A 24925-nucleotide genomic window follows, 5' to 3' on the forward strand; every position below is an offset into this window, starting at 1 on the left:
TCTTAACTTACAGTTAATAATAGTTTAAAGAATTTTTTATTTTCTGTTCAGAGAGAAAAAATTTTGTTTGTCACCGATAATCCGTAAAAAAAAATTCACTCGTGTAAGAAACGATAAAATTTAGGCGATAATACGGAGAGCGCGAAGAATTTCGTGCGAACATTCCGACGGTCGTATTGATATTGAAAGTCGACGCGGTATAACTCGAATATAAATATTCGCTTCGGTGGGGACGCAGGGAAAACAAAGGCGGCGGCAAAGTTAGATTTGTGTATAACCAAGCGCGGATTTTAAACGATTCGAATAAATTAAAAAATTCGATTTTCCATCGATGTTTAATTTTTTTATTGGATTTTTTTTTTAAATACGAATCGAATGATGTTGCGGAGAAAACTATGCCGCTTTTCAAGGAAAAATTTCCATGATTTATGTAATTTCGCGTGTATTTTTACGATCGTGCATTTATAAAAAATTTGTAAAAAATAATTTTCATAAAAAAAAAAAAATAAAAAAAATAAAAAAATTTTAAACATTGAAAAATGAAATAAATTTTTAATAAAATTTCAATTTCTTTTTCAATGATTGTAAAAAATTTATTTTGCACGAAGATCAAAATTTATGCAAAAATTAAGATACAACGAAATTAACCTAATTAATTTGAATTTAATTGTGAAAAATGAATTAATATACAAATTATTTAAATAATAACCAAAACTTTTGGGTTTAATTGATCGAAGTTTCTCAAAATTTGTATATTAATTCATTGTGTTTCTGAATAATATTTGAAATTGGACATTGATTATTTTTCAAGCTATAACATATCATAATATATCGAATTTTAGAATATTCTGAAACACCATGAAACAAATTTAGAACTAACAAATTTCTTTCTACGACAATTAATCGACGAAAAATAAATTTGCATCCGAGAATCAAACTAACACAGGTTCGTTTTTAATAAAATAAATTTTGTAATATTTAAGAATTTTGAATGTTAACACACATATATATCCTGTGTTTAATTAATTTAATTTTTAACACGATCTTTCATAGACTCGTCGAAAGACATTGCCATTCGCCAAAAAAAAGCAGTGGGAAATTTTTAGTGGCTTAGAGTGGCGGAAAGATACGCTAAGCGGGAATGAAAGGGTTGAATAACATGTCAAGCCAAAGTGAATTAGGGTCGTTGATAACCCTGGCAAACTTATTTAGCCATCTGCCATGGGAAACCGCAGCAGAGATATCTCAAAAGGTATTATCACCAGGAGAGGAAAAAAAGTTGAATTTATTGAGTTCTTCCGTAAGAAAAAAACGGAAGGTTTGATAAGCTCGAATTCAAACTTATCGATTTTATAATCATAAATTTAATAATGAAAGATTCGACGAATAAATTTTTGAAGAAAAAATTCTTACTTTCAACTTATCGAACTAAAATTTTTTACACGATGTTCCAATATCGAGAGAGGAGAGATTCTCCGCGAGGAAACAATTCGCTTCATCTTTTATTTTCGAGAAAATTATCTCTGAAAAAACTTTTCAATTTCTGATTCTATATAAATAATGAATGACAAAAAAGTTTATTTCTTTTTTCCCGTCTCTCCTCGTTTAAATTAACACTAAAAAAAAAAAAAAAAAAAAAAAAAGATAAAAATCATTCTGGACAATGTTTATCGTAGAAATATGTACAAGAAATAAATACCTTCAACGACATCTAATTAAATTCCTCGCTACAATGTCGAGAGTGAATTCATTTTCTACCTATTTGTGCGGGAGACACGAAGAGTCGTTTGAAAAGGTCCCAGTGGCAAAGCGTAAGTGTTCAGACCGGAAATGGCGGGTTGAAACGGAGAAATGAATTTTGCATTTATCTAAACCCTCCCCCCTCCCCTCGTCTCGGATTTTCACCAGCGTCGCGCCAACGACTCGGGAGCAAAAAAACGAGAAATTTCCTTTCTTTCGCGTGGAATTAATCAAAGGATGTCTGGGACAACAGCATAGGTCGATTACACGGTTTCATCTTTCATGAGATAGATCCTGTCCTCTCTAGAAAGGAAATGAAACGTTGCCTTTGGTTAATTGAAAAAAAGAAAAATACTACAAAAATTAATCTAGAATTGATTAAAAGCAAAAAAAAAAAAAAGAAAAAACGATTTAAAACGTATAAGTTAACTTACAGCTTCACAAATTACCAATTTCGTTTCAAAAAGACAAAATGACTGGGAATAACGGAAAAACGTTTACTGTTATATATGTTCCTTAAACGCGAAAATAGAGGGTTGACGCGTTTAGATCGATGCGGATGCCACCGAGTCATTTCCCTCGACGCCCCCCGCTTTTCATCTTTGGCTGGCTGCACATTTACCCGACAAGGAATCGAGTTAAGTTGCGAGCGGCTCCGTTAATTTCGTGGACACGTGGAGACGTGGAGCAATCGCGTTGCTTAGAATTCCGGTCGCGTCTCGCGGAAACCGAAGCTTCCGGTTACAGTTACGAGTGTCTTGCGCGATACGTTTGGTGTAACAGCCCGTGGTTCGTTGAACGTGAGGGAATTTCGCTTTTAGAGCCGTATTTGCCAACTTCTCGACGATATTATGACACATTGTAAGGGAAGGAAACTGCAACTGGAAAACTCTCTTACTGGTTCTCTCTAAAACTTGGTTATATAAATAATCCATGAGAATCTGTGAGTTATAGGTGTCGTATATACGGCCATCATTTACGAGAGTTAGGAAAGAAGTTAACTAAAATTCGAAGATTGAAACATTAAAACTGCTGAAACTTAGTAACGAAATGGATGAAAATATGTGACTTACGTGACTCTTGAAAATTTTCTTTCGAGAAACATTGGAATTTCTCTGGAAAGGTACTTACGTATATAATCGTTCTAAAAATAATGATGATGTCGTCAAAGGGTTGATAATAAATAATCGATGAAAAGCTATTATCTATAAGAATTCTATTAGAGAAAATTCTAAAATATGCCACGATATATTATGAGAAACGACGAATCGAAAAATTTTCTGTCAAAATTAGAAATCTCTTGGAAATTGGACGTAACACGCATAAATAATCGATGAAAAGTTCAAATTACACATACGCCAATCATTTATAAGGGTTCTATTAACAGACACGAGGGAGAAGGAATAACGTGTCGAGAGAGGGACAGAAGAAGCCATAACCCGTCATCCCTTCGTGCAATCTCTATCACGACTTGCTAAACTAATGGCAATAATCCATCATCTCTATCGACGACTTGAAAGTGACAGGAGGTCGATGATTCCTTCTTGATTCCCTGCTTCAATTTCAGAGTCAACTCGCGTAACCCTACACCGTTAAGAAGGGAAGAAAGTCAATCACTCAACCGGGGAGGTTAATTCTTTCATCCCTTCAAACTACTTCTCATTTAAATCGACGAAACGAACAGTCAACTACTTCTAACAATCTCGTTCGATTTTTCTCTCTCTAATAAAGAAAGAATATAAGAAAATAATTAGATAGAATAATAGAAGAAAAATCTTGCAATTAAATTGTTTAACTTACATTGCGATTGAGAAGTAAATTAATTAATCCTCACCTAATACATGAAACATACGTGTATCGATCCCGAGAATTCGAAAGTAGTAGACAGACAAATTAAAAAAAAGAATAAAAAAGACTATAAGTCCGTTAATCAGTCCTGGAAAATGAATAAAAAATAAAATGATATATTGTACGTTTGTTATTTCAATCGAGGATTTTTCAATAGGCAAATCAATCAATCGCAAAAGTCTTCGTATTTCACATCGAAAATTCTGATTCTGATTGAATATTATATACGTATAAAAAAATTTTCTTTTCACGGAAAACTTTTTATCAGGTATCTCAAAATTTTTATCACCCTTCGAATAGAATTTTTAAATTTTCTTCTATTTCGAGATTAATTGATTGTACCGATAATTTAAATCGAAGACTTAACTGTCCAATGCTTTTCATCGAAATATCTTCCTCCAAATTTGTGCGATCCGAAATATTTTCTGGAAGATTTATCCCTTCGTTCGAACGTAAGATTCTCTCTCGAGACTCGACTGGACCCAAGGATACCTCGTCCCTTTCACGGAGGCGGAGGCGACCTGAACAATTTCGAAATTTTTCCACAAGCTCGACGAGGTAACCCACTTACATGCAAAACCACCCTTCCGCTCGGTTTACCTCGTCGTCTTCTGCTTCCACGGCAGCGTTCAGATTTCTTTCCTCCAACAGACTACACCCCTCGTCCATCTTCCCATTTCGACGAAGGAACGCAATCGACCGAACGACCAATGTCGCCACGCTTTCACCGTGCAAAACTTGCGTGCAAGATTCACCCTCCTCCCTCGTGAAAACGACGTGCTCGAGCGCTGACAACGATTCTTCGACACAATCGTTTTCGTTTCAATCGCGATTACTTCGGTTATTAAGCCGCATTAGCTCCGTTAATCTAATAAAAAAAACATGATCAGTATTTTTTAAAATAAAACTTTGAAATCAACAAAGCGAATTTAGTTTCATTAAAAATGCATATGTGCTTTTAGCAAAATTAATATTCAATTTCTATTGAGATTGAGAAATATATATATATATATATTTAATTAGTTTCACGATAATTTCATCAATTATGCGTTTATAATTTATTCAAATATGTTTTAATTATTTGTTATACAATATTAAATGTATTGCATAATTTGTTTCATTTTATAATCATATCTTTATTTATAATTTATAATTTTCAAATAATATATGTAACAGTTAACGAAATAATTTTACGATTTATGTTTGTTAATTTTAACATATTTTAATATTTAACGAAATTTCATATATTTAACAGTATAAATTCGATATTGGGTAATGACACTTTATTTCTCGCATAAAGGAATGAATTTATCGTTAAAAACGAAATATCGAATTGCCAATTATGAAGAATCTAAATGATAAATACAAATTTCATGTTCGTATAATGAGAATCGATGAAAAATAACTTAATTAAACAAGGATAACAGAATTCTACACCTACACACAATAATAATGTAATGAATCAAATGTGTATAAACCATCTAAATATTTTATCGCTGTATGAAAAGACCTCGGAACAAGATTATTTCGAGAAGCACTTCTTCTTTTCCTTCTTTTTTCTTTCCTCTCGAAGTAATTTTTTAAAATGGATATTTGCGTATCCATTATTTTTATAAAATAACGAAACAAATTCAATGAAAAGAGTATATCTTCTGATTATTCGTTATTGAATATTTTGAAATGTTTGAATTCAAAAGATAATTTTTTTTTAAAAATCACGCCAGATATCGTTGGACACATCGTTGGAAACGATATTATTAAATCTGGACACATTTAAATTTTAACATTTGAAATATTCAAACAACTACCGCTATTTTATTTCATTTTACGAACACCTTTTCAATGAAATTACTTCACGATATTATATTTCGATAATTATTAAAAATTATCGAAAATAAATATTAACTCGGATATTGTTTCACATCAAATTTGCACAAATTTGAATATTATTTTACCGCTATATCGTATTATAATTTCATGTCTATTTACTTCAAAATTCAGGAAACGACTGACTGTTTCGTGTGTTGAATCGATTTCCCGGATATCGACGAAGACATCGAGATATCCCGTCCATAAGATGTCTTCTTATCTTGTCAATACCACAGTACACGGTTGATATTGACGTTCCTAATACTCGTAAAAATATAATACGAAATATCGTATTATACGTGTTAAATAATACAACAAGGAAGATCCATTTCAAAAGGATGTTCCAACATGATAATTCTTTTTGCTACTCGCTCGAGAGGAAGATACTTTTGTGCCATTATTAACAACCAAGATTAATAGCCACTCCACGAAACCATTTTCAAAATTGTCTCCAAGGATGAACAAGATGCTGGCATCAATTCATAATTACCCATAAGTGTACTTTGAAATTGGCTACAGCGATATATATATTTTAGATACAATAATCGCGCAACATTTACTTTATACGCTGGAAAAATAAACCGGAAATGTAAATTATCGGCGAGGAGACATCAGAAAGAGATCAACTTTCTCGAGTGTAATTTACAAAGGTTGATCGTGGTGTGCTCCAACAAATATTTGCACGGGACATCGTAATGTTTGCAAACCCATTCGACCAAAGTTCTCCCGTTCCTCCTATGAGGAATGTTCCTCCTCATCGTACGAGGAGAACAGGCAACGACCGATATCGATCTTCTTTCGGATAGAGTAACAGTGCCAGTCATTTGGCCGGTTATTTACAAACGAAAGAGTGAAGATAAATATTGTTTATTGTTAGATAATATTCAACCATCGAGATAAAGAATGGAGATAATTTTCTTAAGGAGTTAATTTTTTCCCTTTTGGGGAACTTCTCGACTCGTGGCTCGATTTAGAGAATTTAACAGAATGAAATTAATCGATCGCGATTCACGAGGCCTGACGTTTCGAGTTATCCGGACCCGCAAATAAATACGGTCCATTGTTCTGGTAAATGGAGATAATATCGACACGTAGAAGAAGGTAATTGACCTATGAGTGAAAGGCCTATTATTCTGGTAAACGAAACTAATATCGAGCAAGGAGAGAGGTAATTGTCAGTGATAGAGAAGATGGAAAGGATACACTTATGAGAGTCTGGAAAGTTCGTAAAGCACTCGTGAATTTCAGTCGAACGTTCTACTTCGGAAGTTTATACGATGATATATATATGATATATATATATATATATAGAGAGAGAGAGAGAGAAAGAGAGAAGAGAAATGGAGAAATAATTTACGCGAGATATTGGCGAATGATTTTTACAAAGTTTTGGAGCTAATAAAAAATTGGAACGAAACGTTGTCGTTCAAAGAATTCAGGAGAATTCGTCCCAGCGAATTTAACGATCGAAACGATATTAAAGTATTCTTAAAAACAAAAGCATCATCTACAATTTTTGGAAAGAATCAAATTTGAAAATTGTTCGAATACGCAGTTTCTTTAATTTCTTTCAACGCACAGAACGCAAAGAAAATTACGAATCGGTTAATAAAATAAAGCAATCGATAATTTCTATCACGAGAACTGAGAAATAATACATCAATCGTCCATAAATTATCACGTGGTAAACGAACGAGAAATCCTGGTAAAATCCGCGGCTCGCTGATGCTTCAGGCGCCGTGAAGTCGTAACTACCCTTCTTCGTTGCTTTTCTCTTCCGGTCCCACCCACGCTCAGCTCTTACCTCGTCCTTTTCCTCTCTTTTTCCCTTTCTGGCACCCCATCGAATTATCATCGTTACAGAAATACAAGGAGACAACGAAAGCCCATCAGGCCGACTCGAGACCGGAAGTTGGAACGTGAAAACGAAGAAACTAACGTTCCAGCATTTACATACCGTTCCAGCATCTTCCTCTGTGCAATTCTTTTCCTTTTTTTCTTTTTCTCTCTCTCTCCCTTTTTTCTTTCATATCCTCTAATATCGCGGAGAACCGTACAAAAAAGGAGGTCCATGAAACACAGAGATTGTTTCATTTTGCGAATATATATTGGAGCTCTTGAGCTTCGTTCCTAGAATCAACGATCGTTTTTTCGATCGTGTAATGTTTCTTGTTAGAGGATTGAAGATACATTGGTGTACGTTCTACATATTTTTGACAGTAATATTCCGCGGTTCCACGTAGATTTTAGAAGTAAAAAGTTGGAAACTCGTGATAATGAATTGTGCGAAATTTTGCGAAAAAAATTCGTTAAGGGTTCTCGTAATCGAGATATTCAAATTTATTGGTTTTTTCCACTTCTCAAATACAATTTCTCGTATTTGATATTATTTATTTTTATTTATAAAATCTTGGAAATTTAATTAGAATAATGCAATGAATAAAAAAAGTTATTTTTCTTATTTTGACGATATATGTCTGTTTTAGTCAGTAAAATGGTCAGTTTTTAAGAATTATTACAACTATATTCTCTATATCCCAATACGATCTCCAAGTTCCATACGACGAGATGTTCGATCTCTTCTCGATAATCCACACCAGAAGTGATAAAATTCGTCGACAATAAGTACACCATGGAATAATAAAAGTCGAAGGAAACGGGAAATTCGGGAACAAGTGTCTGAGCAAGTAAGAGTTAACCACGTTTCTCTTTTGTTGCCAAACTTTATCCATTTATTCACCCCTCCTCGCTCGTCAACGCGAATGGAAAGGATCTTGAAGGGGCGAGGGTGGATTTTCACGGTGGTTCTTTCGACGAGTGACAAACACAATCTTTCGAAACAGTCTCTTATAAAGTGAAATTTCCCAGAGGCGAGAAAAAGGATACACATTTTACATTTTTAAAATTATTAATGAAATACTGTATATTGAAATTGAAATTCTGACGTGACGTCACTGTCATTTTTCATCCCCTTTTAAAAATAAAAACCGTGTCCTTTGAATTTTCATCCCCGAGAAAAATGGCAAACATCGCAAAAATCGTTTGACGAAATGAGATTTCTATGTTACAAATGAGAAACGCACGAATTTCAAAAATATATGGTTTTTAACACGCGACGAAATTTTTTCACGTTACAACGAAGATGATCGAGTACGTAAGAATAAAGATTATAATAATTAACTGCATTCGCTCTCTATACTCTTGCTATTCTTCGTATTCCGTATGGCAAGAATAAAAAGACAAATCTCGTGGAACACTCAGCCTTCGTTACAGCAAGGACAACTGCATCCTTCTCGTGATAACGGAGTGAGAAACAGAAAACAGAGAGAAGTTTAACCGGTCGCGTACACTTTATTCTTTCGGAGCAATTTTTCCTCCCCGAGTTTTTCCTTTCCTTCCTAGAGGTGAAATCTTTCGAGAGGATAAGGAACAAAGAGAAACGAATGCTTGTTCACTATTCATTTGTGAGTTTCCCATAAGTTGGAGGAGACAGTTGGAGGGGATTGAGAAAAGGGGAAACGTCTCACGCGTATCTATATCGCGAGCTACGCCCTTTACAGATAAAACTTCACTGAGCCCGGTAATGTCGTTTTGAGATAGTTGAAAGTTATCTGTCTAACATTCTAATGAAAAAATATATCTAGGTATGGTACGGGGGAAAAATTTGGCTACACGCGTGAGATGTTACGTTTTGTTATTTCTTTTGCAGTTAGATATATGAATGAAAATTGTTTCCTAAAATATGATCATTTCTTCTGTGAAAAAAACTAATAAGCCAATTGTAAATAGGAATTCGTAGGATCGTATGGAAAACACGAGAAGAAGTAATTTTTTATTCGTGTTTTCTCTTTTTATATGGAAGATCCTAGATTAATCTTTTTTATTGTAAATAGCTTAGTAGTTTTTTTTTTTTTCGATTTGAAGAGATGATATTTATCCTGGAAGAAAAAAAGACAGAAAATTGTCAAAAGTAAATTATTTCTCTCGATTTTTCCTTCGTGATCGCGACCTTTATTCCTTAATTGAAATTGCTGATTCCTTGCCAAATCTTTACTCAGAGATATAAAATATGTTCAGATGAAATCCATTATGTTCGTACAAGATTCCAAACTAGGTAAACGAATCATAGAAATATATCACAATATACCATACGAAAATATAACGAAATATCCCATAATTTTAGAATTTAAAATAAAGTAACAAATGGAAATAGAATTTTTTTAAATTAATTTTGTCAAAAATTTTGAACTAACGAGTTTAATGAAATGAAATATCTTCCTTCTCATTATGAAACAAATTTTTATTCCAAAAAAAAAAAACTTCTCAAAAGAATTAATTTCAAATTTCAAACATAGGAAGTAATATGTTTGAATTCCTCTCGAATAATAATTTTTTATAATAAATGAGATAAAAAACGGAAAAAGATATATATATCCCTGGCACAGTATCTGTGGACTAACGTTCGTTATTAAATGATTTATGACCAAGAACCATTAACTGGGCTTCTCGCCCATCTAAAGACCTCGATCTTGTTGCGGCAAATGTCGAGCCCTTCAAAGGTTATTCCATTCGAACGATTCACTCGATCACGTAAATTACGAGACCTATTTGGCAAGATAACAGACACGATAATTTTCGTCGCGAAAATTCTCTTGGAAATAAATCGAAAATTTGGAAAATATAACGCAAATTTATATGCACTTATTATGAAATATCACGAGCATCATTTTCAGTCAAATCGTAAAAATGTCTGCATCAACATTGTCCACAACAAAGATTGCGAACTGTGTATCGTGAATCGATCAAACGATTGATCGAATCAATGAACTACCTTTATTGAATTTAAAAAAAATTCGAGACAATTTCTCGAAGCTTATCAAATTAAGGAAGCAAATTTTATCAAGGTACGCTAAACTTGTGAGCTTCGCCAAACCACTACTTCCATCGATGCGTTCAATGAAAATTATCGATCCTCTCTAATTGATTGACTTAACACGTGAACAAGCCCTTTCTTTGCGAGAATATTTGAGCGTGTCTGCACTTTGTCTAGCTAAAGAACTCTCGCGTGATTGGGACATCCAACAGCGGAAATCAAATTTCAAAGCCAAGTGGAACAAGGTATAGCAGATGTTAACAATTAATAATCGCGTTATAAGATACACGACTTTGCGTTCACGACCTGAATATTGCCTTAATATTGGAAAAAATACGAAGAAGTTACGTAAAGAAAAAAAGAAGCATGCAATTTTGAAACTTATAATGCACGAGATAAAAAAGGATAAGATAGTGAGTTTATTTACATGTTAGCTTTAATTTTAATTTTATACCAGATACAATCGTAAAATGCGCAATTTAAAATGTAAATTTTTCAATCGATGCCAAACAACGATATTTATGTTGCTAAAGTTCTTACAATGAAATATCTTTTTTATTTTAATATAAAAAATAAAAAAGTTTCGCTATCACTATCTTATTCCTTAAAATTCATTAAGAAAAATAATAATCCAAGATGTTTAATCACAAATCTATCTCAACAACAAATTTACAAAGCTACTTTCATCCACTTTGAAGATATCTCAAATCCAAATAGCACCTATCCGAATGTTGACATTTCCTATCAGAAAGCTTTTAACGGAGTACAAACATTTTTAGCCGAACCTTCAGCCCCCATTATTTTAACTACGAAATATTCGAAATTACTCCTGATCAACGTGGTCACGTACTTTTATTACTCGACAATTACTCAGCCAAACGAAGTAGCTGGCCAGAACTTCACAGGATTGCATTAAGAAGTTCAATTTATCGAGTTACAGCCCCAACTTTACGATCGTCGGAATACTAACGACGAGGCGAGTTTTATTTCACGTTTTGCAAATTCCATGACCCTTTTCCACGCCGAGCTCGATCGTTTTGATAACGAACTCGGGGCAAAATTGCGAATACTTTAAGCAAAGCGTAAATTCGAAACGAAGTATGCATGAACTGTTGTGAAACCACGGAAGAAGGGAAAGGGGAAAAAAAGATCGAGGGAAGGGAAGGGGGTGTTACTCGAGGAGAACGAGAGCGTCACGATCTTTCGCTAATTCCCCTTTTAAAATGTAAGACTTTTCTACTCTACTTTGTTTCTCTACACAGCTCTTCTCGGGGATTACAATGCGCTTGGTTACTTTATCTTTGTTGACATGTTTGTTACTTATATATATATGTATTAACAAGACAATCCTTTTATCCGTTGATACTTTTCTCAGAGAATGTTGGCACATTGTACAGCAAGTTGCAAAAATTGAGAGCTTTCAAGATTTTCACAATTTTAGCAATTTGAAAAAGGAAGAAAGAATTTTTTTCAATTCCTAATAATTTTGACAATTCGAAAGAAAGGGAAAAGCGATGACAACTACATTAATCCCTCGTTGTCCACAAATCTAAAAAACTACGATCTCAAACCCCTCCGTGGATAACCATGCTTCTTTCTAAACACAGTAGAAAACCTGTGTCACTTGTTCTTTACATAATTACATAATTCTTTATACAAACAATTTCTCGATAAAAAATAATAAATAAACTCAGAAGAACTCGATGATTTTTTAACCACCAAAAAAGTGATAGATAGAATCGACTCACCAATCTTGACGACTGAGGGTAGCGCTGTGGCGTCGGACAGCAGCTGATGCACAAAGACGATGGCTACCAGGCAGCCTAAATTCATAGCTCATCTCGAATGCTCACCGTTCCGGCCTCTCTTGTTGGCCCTTTACACGCACACCACCGCACCAAATCACGTCCGAGGGCCGGCACACACCACGCTCCTGCGCATTTACCTGAAAGCAAGATTAACAAAGCTTGGATGAGCTTGCAGCTTCTATAATTCGCCGCTGCAACGCAACAAAGATCGCCGGGGAAAGTGGTGTGTACGCGTAAAAGGCAACGCGAGGAGGGGTGACGTTAATGCATAAACTTGGCGCGATAATAACTGAGAGTACATTGGAACTTGGTTCCAGCAAACATTTCGTAGGATAATTCTTCGTTTGTTTTAAAACAAACAGCAAGCTTTTCAATATTCCATCGCACAACTTTATCGCATCAAATTAATATCTTTTAGCAATCGATGTGTGAAATTTTAACCGCAAAAATTTTATTAAGCATTTAAATATTTTAATATTTTCCCTCTTTGATAGTGATTTAATCTTAAGGAAGTTTTCGTGTGGATATTTAATTTAATATTTTTTTCTTTTCTCGCGCACACGCAATCGTAAATTATAACAGAATTCGTTTCTTCTGAAATGAATGGATTAAAACCGTTTCGAGTCTTTAAAATATACCGAGGAAAAAATGAATAATGCAATGATTCTTAACATTGTCTGCATTGATAATTTCCTAATTTTACATTTTATATTTTATTTATTATTTTAATACAAGTATAAAATGATATTCTATAATTAAAATTTTTTAATTATAGAAAATTGTTAAAAAATTTAAAAAGCTGACCGATATTGAGTGCCAACGAAAGTGCCCACTTTTAAATAAATCAATTTTAAAATAATTTTGCATATTTGATCGAGGATACTTTAAAAATCTTCTACATAATTTTAAAATAAAGGAAAGGAAAGAGAACTTGCCACGGATTTTCATAATTTTCTCGTTCCCTCTTATATGACTACTTTCCCTCCGATTTTTTCCATAATAAAACTCATTTGTTTCAAACGAAAAACGTTTTTTCTTTTTTCATATTTAAGATGATTTAATATTCAAGAAGATTACGAGCGTATTAACATTTCCTTTTTTCCTTCTTTTTTTTTTTTCCTGTAATTTAGAATTTTCCACGGATTTTATAACGCTGTAGTACGAAACTTGTGAAATCTTTAGCAGGTTTTGTACGATGCTTCAAATTTTTCGTTGAATTATTCACGTGTTTATGAAACAAATAACGTGATTGGCAATCTGGCAATCATAAATAATCGCTTTAAAATTTATGGAATAAGTATCGACGATGGAATCGCAGCTTTGCGCTTTATTACAAGTCGGCCAGATAATTACCATGAATTAATACGAGCAAACGTGCTAGAGTGGCAGAATTAAATTACTAATTATCGAGTTATCCAAGCGTTTATTTCGCGTTTGTGATAGATTGGTAAATTATATTCAGAAAGAAGAGAGTCGTTATCGAAGTAACGAGAGAATCATTTTCACTAATTTCTTCATCCCTCCCCGAACGAAACTTTGAATTTAATTGTTCATCTTTGTCTCGAATGTGTCTCGACCGTGTTTCAAAAAATTATTATTGAACTTTACAATCAGACAATTTTCAGATAATTTCAATTGACTCGTTCCACTTCATTTTTAAGTGATCGATCGAAAAATCTCCTCTTTTTCAAATAATTCGTCGACTCTTCTCTAAGAACAACTTATTCGCGGATTAAAATTAAAAATCCTCCCTCACAGATGTTTCTTTCTTCACCAATTAAAAACTTCGCCTCACCAAGTTCGTATTCGCGGAACAGAAACTGAAAGCGTGCCAGCTTTCTTTAAATGAAGCGTGAATGAAGGGAAAGAAGGGTAGGAGGAGGGAAGAAATGGTGTGGCTGCAAGAAATTCCAGAATATTTTCACTTTGCGCGAGTGCACGTCGGTGACCCGTATCGCGTGCTTCGAAACCCTCCGCCCCAATGTTTCTCATTGGCCCCAGAAGCCGAGCGGCGATCCTGCCAGTTTTGTTACGGAATTTACATTTTGCACACGATCCCCACGAGCACTCTCGAGGTCTGAATTTATCGTCGCAAACATTGCGTTCGCGTTTGCGTGTATAACAAGCCCGGCTTCGAAACCGCCACCCTTTAAAACTCAAATTTATCCACGCGTTCTCGCGTTTTCGTTAAATCATTTTTAACGAGGCGTCAAGCTCTATGTACTCGCCACAAATGAAACGTATAAACGCGAAACAGTTGAAAAACAAAAAAGGAAAAATCAAGATATTCGAGATTCGAGCTTCGTTTCGCGTCCCCTCCCCATCCCCTCCCCCCGCAAATCTCTTTGATTAACTTTTTTTGCCCGCCGATTAATCAATTTGTTTTTCTATCTTTTGTAATTTGATATTTTGAAACGTCAGTGCTATATTACAAGATATACATATCTGGATAGGTGTTCTTTTTTCAATTGTACAATTATGGACGAAACGATCCATAATGATAACAATGGATTTTTACGATTACAAAAATATACAAAATTATGTTAGGAAAATTAACAGGGATATATTTGTGTATCTAATTTTGGAGGGTTGATTAGAAATATAATTTTAACTTCGTGCACTTTTGATAAAATTTAAGAAAGCTGTTGGGACAAATCGACCTAGCTTGTTTTTACAAAAGAAGATGCTTTACAAAGATTTTTACAAGGATATAATTCATCGTTTAAAAGAAATGGACTCACTATTTTCCTTGCGAACTCTTAGACACTAGGTCAAGGAATTTGTCTTAGGGATTTCGTTCAATTTATTTCATCCCAACAGGTACTGGATATCGCGCGATCTAGTTTCAAAATTAGTACCAGTCACAAATTTTTGACGATCGATCAACAAAATCCTTCTTATCGTTATCACATTTAGTTTCATTCGTCTATTTAAATTGCAACGATTTCTTTCTCAACATTCTCCGATTATATAAAATATTCGATAGATACGTATAAAGATTTATCGAGAACAATTTCGAAACGATTTTATTTCTCGATCTTTTTATTCGCCGATCCTTATGCATGCATTCTAAAATTCGAGATTGTACCGATGGTTCGATCGAGGCGAAAGTATCTCGTTACACGTTATTCAAATCTCGAAAAATAAAATCATGAAAACAACGTGATTGTCTGGCCGCGTTTACCGATAGTTTCGAAGGCAAGTGGACGTTTTATTCGACTTTAATTCAATGTAACGATCGTTCCTCGGGTCAAGAAAGAAATTCTGAGAGAGAGTTGCATGCTCTTCTTTCTGTCGACCCCGAAAAAACAATGCAACTACTTTCGTGTATATTCGAAGATATATACATATATACACATACATACGTATATATTTCAGTTTGTAGACTCAACGGCGACTCTCTTCCTCTCGATCTCTGTATTTTTACGTTAAAACTAAGTTTTTACACGGCCAGTTCTACGATTCCTCTTCGACGAATAACATTGTTTACACGTTAAAACAAATGTTAGTTTCTCGATGAGAAAATACATGAAAAAAATGCGAGGAATCTCTCTTTTATTATTCAAAAAGTAATTCGAAATTACGAAGAGGAGAGTATTATTGCGTAGAGATTTTTCTGCCCTTTGTGTTACCAATACTCGCGATTAATTGAGAATGCGAGCTATCGATTGTTCGAAGCGAGGTTATTTATACCAAATTTTGATTTATCGAATATTTGATGGAATAATTTAATAGAGAACGAGAGATTAAATGAACAAAGGAGAGGAAGCGGGGGGGACACGTGGAAAGGGGCAAATTTTCTGGCGCGCTTTTGCAATTCCACGTTCGATTGTTCCAGTCGAAAATAGATGAGACAATTGAAAAAGGGTTATTCGGGATAAAGAATGTCGCATATCGAAGATAAATAACATTTTTTCCTCCTCTGATTAAAATTTTCTAATTCACCCCGTTATTTCATCCATCGTAATTCGTAACAATAATAGAAATTTTCTAATCGAAAAGAGGGGAAGAAGGAAAGAAAGAAAGAAAGAAAGAAAGAAAGAAAAAAACAATTGATACGAGAGATAAGGAAAGTTTGGGAAAGAAAGAAGGAATAGCCATCCTTTGAATATCTCTTTCATCTGCTCTCACTTCCTCCCCCTCCTCTCCCTATATATTCTCTTTGTTCAACACCTTTGTCAGCTACCCTTTCTTTTGTGATTTATGATTGTTCGAAGCATCTTGGCGAGATCATCTTAGAAAGCCCGGAATAAGAAGATAAGGGAAATGTTGGATCGACATTTCTTTATCTATCTAACCTATATCTCATAGAAACAGGCTCATTTCTTTGAAAAAAAAAAATAAATAAATAAAAAGAAGAAAGTAAATACTATGGCGTTAAAAAGAAACAAGCTTCCATTTTATTTTAAATTAAAAAAAAAAAAAGAAAATTATCGATCGAACATTGAACAAAGAGATTCTTATTCCAGAGCATGATTCTAATACGAACCGCCCATGAATGAAAGCGTGCACCGTCAAAGGGAAATTTTGCAACATTTCGCATCACGATCGACGAGGACTGATTTTCGCTTATGCGGGCAATTCCGCAAAAGACTCGACAGTGGATGGTTACGTCAGCTCTTACAATAGCTTCATCGATTGCGAACATTGTCCCTTTTTCTTTTTTTTCCTTTTTTTTTTTTTTTTTTTTCCCACCAACCAGGATTATCCACAGTCACGTGTCCATTGAGAGACTCGCGAAATTATGTAGCAGACCGTATAAAATAAACGGATGAAAAATTTAAATATATCGCGTGACGAAACACTAAATTCTACCTGTGCTCGACGTCGACAAATTTATATTTATCGCTTGTTCGCTTCTTTTTCCCCTTTTCCTATTTTTTTTTTTTTTTTTTTTAATTTTAAACTTATGGAAAATTATTAAACTGATATTTCTCATTAACTCGATTTTGCGATTCGGAATGAAAATATAAGTCTAATAAATCCGCTCAACGTTTTATATGGATCGCGAACCTCTGAGGAAATTTAATAAAGAAGCCCTCCCTCGTGTTTTTCGTCTACCTTCTCGCGAGATCAAAATTTGATCGCGACGATTACTTGGAACGGGAATAAATCATGGATCGAATTTAATTTGACTGACAATTGACGGATTGTTAGCTGATAAAATATGGTTTTTTCATTTTTACGAAATATATAGCATTTAATTTATAAATAATTTCGCGACACAACGATTATTTTTTAAAATGATGGTTAGCTATTCAGTTATAGTCAATTAAATTTATTATAATAGAATGATATATTTGTTAATGAATTTTGTTCCACTCTTTTTAATTCATCTATCTAATAAAATTGATTATCAAACAATAAGAAAACAATTTATTTAAGAATCAATTAACAAGTTTAAAGAGTTAAGCGAATATATAAAATGTTTCTATTTTGATTAGGAATTTTCATTTTAAAACAAGTTGTGTTTATTAATGCTATTTACCTGGGAACAAAATTCATTATGCAGCAAGTTAAGATTAATGTCTACTTTGTGTGAAACAAAGAAAATGATCGTAGACTTGATGAATGAAGAGATCGATTCTTTTACGAATAAAAAGTTTAATAAAACGCGTAGCTAATCACCTAATCGATTAATTACCACTGAGTTTTCTAATGAAAACGATAAAAAGCCCGGTATATAACAAGATGATAAATTTCCGCCATTAACTTTTTCAAGCAAATTGCACCGAGTAACAATGGCCACCAGTCGTTTAACCAGCATCATTTGTACACACGCATGATATAATTTATTCGTGAATTATGCGTGAATGCATCTGTCGCGCAGGAAAACTCGATTCGAATGGTCAATTGTAAATTGTTATTGGACCAAGTTTCAAAATATGCTCCACATTATAATTCATCTTTGCGGTGAAGTTATAAGCGGTTAAACAACATTAAAACTCACACTATTGCATTATATTTTATATCTGTAATCACGATTCGATTCGCATAATATATCGAAATAATTCACATTTCTTTGAACGCGACAAGTCACTTGGAAAAAAATATCGAACGAATACAACGTGAAAAAGTATCGGGATGAGTCATGTCATGTGACTTAGCATATCTTTCGTTTTCGCAGAAACACAGCGACACGTGTGTTATGAATTTCGTATTGTGTTTACTTATCCGATTCGTACTTTATCAATTACGTATCACGATTTACGTTAAAATGAATTTATACGCGAAAAATACGAAAGATATAATTGATTTCGTATTATTTTACACGATACGATACAATTAGAGCACTCTGGTGGCTACTTGAGAATATTTCGATCGTGATATTCGAAGAGGAATACCGCGTAAATAATTCGAATGGTTGACTAATACGTTTGATTGGCAGATACGACCGCCATGTTTAAACTCTGCTCATAACTGTCATTCCAAATCAACGTTCACGTTACGATATTCCGAATCATAATGATTCGTTTACCAAATCGTTATATGGATATATGAATAATTCAAATAATACAGAGATAGAAAAAATAGAATAGGATTGATGGAATAATGTACTCACGAAATTCTGGATATATCAAGAGTTGTCAAGATGCTCCGTGCACCGAGGGACGCGATGTCATAGGAAGTCAATGGAGGATTTCTCGACAGGCACGTGGCGATCAGTGAAGGATTTTCGAAAAGGTGGACGCAGAAGGGCATGCGTCGTCGATTTGGTTTCCGCGGCACGCGTAAACATAACCTCTATGGCGGCCAAATTTTCATCGCGACGACGTAAACACAAACACCCTACCGAGGCAGCGGCCGGCGCGCGACTGCCACCGATCCGTCTACCGTCGACTTACGAAACTATCCGAAATCGACCGAATCGCGGCTCGAGCCAGCCACGTGCTGCTGCGTGTGTTACACATGCGCCTTCCCACGTGCTCTGTTTAATACTTTCAGAAATATAATAATTAAACATAAAATACTTTCCCTTTATCGAATTTTTATTCTTATTAAAATATTTGAAATTCTAGAAAAAAAAAGAAAAAATAATATCTTTCAATACTTTTATCTACCATATTTTTTTAAAAAAATTATAAATTACCTTTCCTTTAATTTCATACCTCATTCTCATATTCTATCTTGATCAAAAGTATAAATGAAAAATTAATAAATATTATATAAATTTAATAATTTTAATATTGAAATGAAAAACTGAAATGAATATGAAAAATAAGTAAACACTTTTGGAAACTTTTTTAACGAAGAAACCTCATTATTCATGGAATTTTCGTTATGATTTATATCTTTCAACTGTAGAAGCGATATTAACGAATTCTTTACCTTTGTCTTTCGTTGCTCGGAAATACGTTAAAGCACAGGAAACAGTAACGACTTTTCAAGTAATGTTAAAGTAAAATTCAATCTTCTGACGGAGTTGCTCGAGGGTTGAAAAGGCTATGACTTATAACTTTCAATTCGCCGCTCACCCTTGCAAATCATCTACCACCTCTGTACCAACTTCCTTCCTTGTTTTTCTACAATGCAAATTGACTTCTCACCTCGTTCCTCATAATTCGTCTCGTTAAATGTTTAAATGTAGAAAATTCAATGTGTCTCGAGTCTGAAAATAACCTTATTTGTAGCCAGATGAAAATTCCAAGATTTACGATGAAACAGAAATAGTCAATTTATGAAAGTTTCAAATTATCGTTTGGATTAATATTAAGATGAATTATGAAGATTTTATACCCGTATTTATAACTTTCTGCTCTTTCCCTTCATATAAAGTCGATGAAATTCGAAACGAGGGACGCTTGCAAGTTCAAAAAGAAGGAAAAAAAATTATTATACTATCGTTATGAAATCCACGTCGTGCTTATAAATGGAAAAATTATAGTGGGTTCGTATCTTTTTTACGAGCACAAGAAAAACAGACGGTTCAAAAGAGCCAAGTTTTCAGGAGGGAACATACGAGCAAAGGAGCATCGTGAGGTTAGTGCCTGTTATGAAAGTCTACTAGTTATTGCCTCTTTTATTATCCATCCTGTAGGCGAACAGGGAATAAGGAAAACTAATCGTAAAATGAAAGAACTTTTTTTCGTCCATCCTTTCGTAACGATTCTCTATCACCTGTAATAAATTTTGAATAAGTGCATCCACGTATCATAGTGAATCAAGAATCATTGCTTATACCTCAGTTAACAATTTTGAACTTGCTGTAAATGATGAATTTAAAGAATTAAAAGAATTAAAAGAATAAAAGGAAACAAACCTTACCCTTTTTATTTAAAATATCCCATCCAACATTTTGTTATTCTTTAATTTACACTCAAGTTCCATTCTTTTAAATTTTAAATAAAATTAGATAACTTTATTTACTTTGCAAGGATTTAAAGTCAAATTCAATTTATCTATGCTAGCTGAAAGAAGACAGGAAAGAAAGAAAAATAATGAAACTTTTCCAAGTCTTTCAAATTGCTCTGCATACGATATTTTAACTGAACAACACAGTACCACCCTTACAATTAAAATTTCAATTAAAACCGTGATTGAAATTGATTAAAATATTAAAATCCTCGAGAACTTTTGTCCAGATTATTAAGAAACTCCACGAAAGAACAGTGATACGTAATTTTAAACATATTCAATGACCCAGAGAGCCATCGTAAGATTTTCAGGATCTCGCCAAGTTCTTCTGTGATGCAACTACACTTCCAACTTGGGCTGGATGTGCTAACATCGATGGTGCACAAAGCGCAACAGGTCCCACGATATTTATTTCCGTGTGGATCGGGACTACAGATTTAGCCAAGACACAAACCCGTTGATAAATCGTAGGAAACGTAGTTTCGAACAGTTAGTTACAATCTGGATTGAACGAGCTAGTTGCTTGCATATCCGGAGGATGGCGACAAGCTCGAACTCGGCAATTCCTCTACAACTTTCACTGATTCACTCTGTACTGGATCTATGGAATTTCTTTTTTCTTTCTTTCTTTCTTTTTTGTTTGTTTGTTACAAGCATTATGCAAGCATATTCTGGAATGTTATAAATCATGAAAAAAAAAAAAAAAGATTCTTCTTGATATTGAAATTCTTTTTTTATATTTTTGAACTCATTTCCATTCGAAGTTTTAATTAAGTACTTCCGCTTCCGCAATTTAATATCGCTGCTTTCTATACGAATTTTTATATTTCATTTTGAATTACTAATTTTCTCTGTTTGAAAAGATAAAAAAAAATTAAAAAAAGATATGTAATATTGATATAAGCGGATCAGTAATCTGTGAAAAAATTCTTCTGCAATTATAATTAATTATGCACAACAAAAACAATGATTGCAACGAGGAAATAATTTAAGGAGGAAATAATCGTGCATTCTTCAACAACCCCTCAACACTAACAAATTGCATATTTTATTCGTTGCAAAATTTTTTAAATGGCAAACTTTTTAAATATAATCACGTAACTTGAAACGATTATTTTAAAGAATTTAAAGAAGAAAATATCTTTTGGAAACCGCGTTGAAAACCTATTTAAAAAAAAAAAAATATAGGTTAAAAGCATGAGTAACAATTATTATTCTTTAATTGAAATTAAACTTTGAAAGCATTCGTTACGTTCTTCATCCGACTTTTCCTTGAAATAAATGAAGAATAGTGTCAGACCAAGAATTGAGCAATAACAGGAAACCAGACTAACAAAGAGGAATCGTAGGAAGACGATATTGTAGTAAAGTTGTTGGCACGAGACGTGGTTGTCCAACTACTCCAAGGCGAAAGCAAACTGCAGGCTTATTTCAAGCGGTGACTTCCGTATCCGACTTCCGTTCTTGCCTGAATTCCTCGGAATATCCGCAGGAAATTCTCCCTGTTTTCCGGCTGAAGTTTTAAAAGAATTTCCCCATCGCGATGAAATACATTTTCACTTTATATCGAATAACTAAAAATTGTTTCTTTGATAATAAAAATATAAGTAACTTTTTTAGTTCTCCTTCCAAATTTGCTTAACATCGAGTAGCTGCAAATAATAATTGAAAATTATTTAAATTTGATATTAAGAAAAATTTGGAATTTATTTAGAATTATAAATTATTTCTACGTACAGCGTTCAATTGCAGAGAATGTTGTCGAAACAAGATTCGTGGAAGAAAATTTCTTGCTCAATTTTCACTCCTCCATTTTGGATCGTTATGTACCTCCTGTTTGACTTTTAATGATCATCTTCAAAACTAAAAAAATAAAGAATATTAGAAAAGAGAGTAACAATATTTATTTCTTTTTTTAAATTAAACATTAAGTAAGAATATTTATCTAAACTTTCCTTATAGTTACCTAATACCACACCACGTAAATTTCAATTGTTATCGTTAACTCAAAGTGTACAAATTTATCTTCATTATGCCTGAACATCGAGGAATCGATGTTCGTCCATTTTTCGATGCAATTACCTCCATCCGATCAATTAACGGAATAGGTTGCTTTTCCATTTCAGAATTTCGAGTATGCTGAAGCCTTGCACAGCAATTGGTTAACATCAGGAAATGAGATTCGTAGTTATGCGTAATAGAAAGCGGTCATAATGGGGTACAAATTGCCATCGCGTGTCATATTAAGAGAGGAACAGGCCATAACGTGTCTGATATAATTTATAACCAAGGCTCCAGGATGAAACTGTTCGTCCATTAAATATCATTTCCACGATCGACGGTTCTAAACGCGATGACGAACCTTTGGACAAACAGATGCGCGTCCACGAAACGGAATTACTAATTATTTCGTAATGACGCGTAATTAATCCGCTCTCGATGGATGGCCATCTTTTAAATAACAGTCATATTATTATAACGTCGACCATGCTATCGTTAAAGCGATTTTTGAAATGGAGAGAGAGAGGGAGAGAGCTTCAAATCGTTATGTAAATCGCTTTTAGTTTAATTTTTGGAAATAGCTGTTTGGAGCTGTATGTACACTCTTGTCCATAAGTCAAATAAATCAGACGGTTATTAATTTTAAACATTAAACTGTTATTAACTGTGTTAATACATTCATGTTTTTATTAAAAACAGTTATAAATTTCCAAGCGTTTATTTAATATTTCTCGCAACGATTCCATCTCCAATTATAAATTACATTGTCTCACAAAATTTGGAAAAAAAAAATGTGCTTGGAATTGTCTAATTTGAAATTATTAAATTCTTGTTATTTAATATAAAGTATAATAATTTATTATCTCGATAAAATGGATCTGTCTCTCGGATATTACTCGAATTATTCTATTTATTTTATCACGCGTTTAAAACAATATTCCTCTAAATACGTTTACAAATTTCCTCTTAATATCATATTACAATAATTAAATTTATAGAAACCATAAGAATCAATAAATAAATTACTAATATGTTGCTAGTTTGAATTAAGCATCTAACAATTTATGAACGTGAGTGTATATATTTGAATTAATCGATGGAAACATATCCAACCAATTATTTTCAACACGTTTCATTCTCCCATCGGATTTTTCTAACTCGCGACCGTTTTTGACCAATTTATAACCACGTTTTTTCAACCGTATTGTAGTATTAAATGGTTAGTTGCAACGAGGATAACAAGTTAAAGCCGATATCTTTGAAAATCAACGGCGATCGAATCAGCGAACCGATAAATGGACCGTTTCTATTGCTGCGTTTTCTATCACGTTCACGTTGAAATTTTCTCATTTAGTTTCTGAAACCTCTGAAGCATCTTTCTCTTTCATAGAAGTTGCATTACATCGTGAACTTCAGATCTAAAAAAAGTATAAAAGATTCATTATTTTAAATTAAAATATATCGATAATGGAAGCCCAACATCGGTAATGGAAAATGTAATTCCTTGAATTTTCCTTAAACGTAAGAAGTAACAAAGATTGATAACGAAATATTTATTTTAATTTCCATTCCATTCGAACGATTAAATAAATAATTCTTGATCTCGATCAAATTCTGACATTTCGTCAAACCCGATTCGATTTTCTGTCGAAATGCCAATGAAACGAAACATGGAACCGAGGCAGTTCGTCGTACCAGTTAATTCAGCCCTTGATTAAACGTCTGTCCTTTATCTGAATCCGAGTACATCGACTACACCACTTCCGGGTCGGAAATTTATCGAATCGAACACCGGTCGAAGAGCTTCGTCGCTCTGCTATTGTTTTTCCATTCCAACCATTCCAAATTAGATTAGATTATTCGCGCCCCTGTACGAAATATAAACGATGAATTAAGCTTGAGCTGGACAACAGAAATGGATGAATGGTAAACTCTCTGCCTTTGAGAATATCACAAGAATCCATCGATCACTCTTGAGTTAAATTTAGTCAAAGATCTGTTCGCCTCGGCCTGCGAAGATCTAAAATTCTATTTGAAATAGAATCGAGGAGGATCCTGCCTTCGTTCGTCAACTTAAATATCCGAGACTTTGATCGATTGATTTCGCTGGAGGAAGTGGGAAGGAAAGTGTTATAAAATGTGAAGTTAACGTTTATTTAATGGGAGTGGCGTTCGACGGTTACCTTGCCTTATTTGAAAGTCAAATTAAACGGGTAAAAGAGGGAGTAGCAACGATCGTAACGAGGATGAATGGGAAACCAATGGTTGGCATCGGCTGCGATCGATAAGAAGAGCTGAAAACGACACCGTGAATTCGTAAAAGTGTCGAAGAGGGAAATGGTAAACAGTGGTGGCAGATAGCATCTAAATGCGCACTTTCACTCGCATCAGCCTCGATTTACGTTCTTACTTTACCAGTGATCTATCCCGT

The 24925-nt window shown here is 33.8% G+C and overlaps 1 protein-coding gene across 7 annotated transcripts in view; it reads right to left on the reverse strand.

Moving 5' to 3' along the window:
* The window catches only part of LOC100865697 (glutamate receptor ionotropic, kainate 2), a 133825-nt gene extending 114866 nt beyond the window's left edge, over positions 1 to 18959 (reverse strand). For all 7 annotated transcript variants that reach the window (XM_086903384.1, XM_086903381.1, XM_086903380.1 and 4 more), the window contains exons 1-2: positions 18701 to 18959; positions 12079 to 12275 (exon numbers count right to left, since the gene is read on the reverse strand). In XM_086903384.1, the coding sequence (XP_086759510.1) occupies positions 12079 to 12163 (85 nt within the window). In that variant the 5' untranslated portion in view covers positions 12164 to 12275; positions 18701 to 18959. The remainder of the gene's footprint in view (positions 1 to 12078; positions 12276 to 18700) is intronic.
* Positions 18960 to 24925: the final 5966 nt, after the last annotated feature.

The sequence above is a fragment of the Apis florea genome, unplaced genomic scaffold (assembly GCF_048593485.1).
Source record: "Apis florea isolate Af1SG1 unplaced genomic scaffold, ASM4859348v1 contig_2291_pilon, whole genome shotgun sequence".
Taxonomy (NCBI): domain Eukaryota; kingdom Metazoa; phylum Arthropoda; class Insecta; order Hymenoptera; family Apidae; genus Apis; species Apis florea.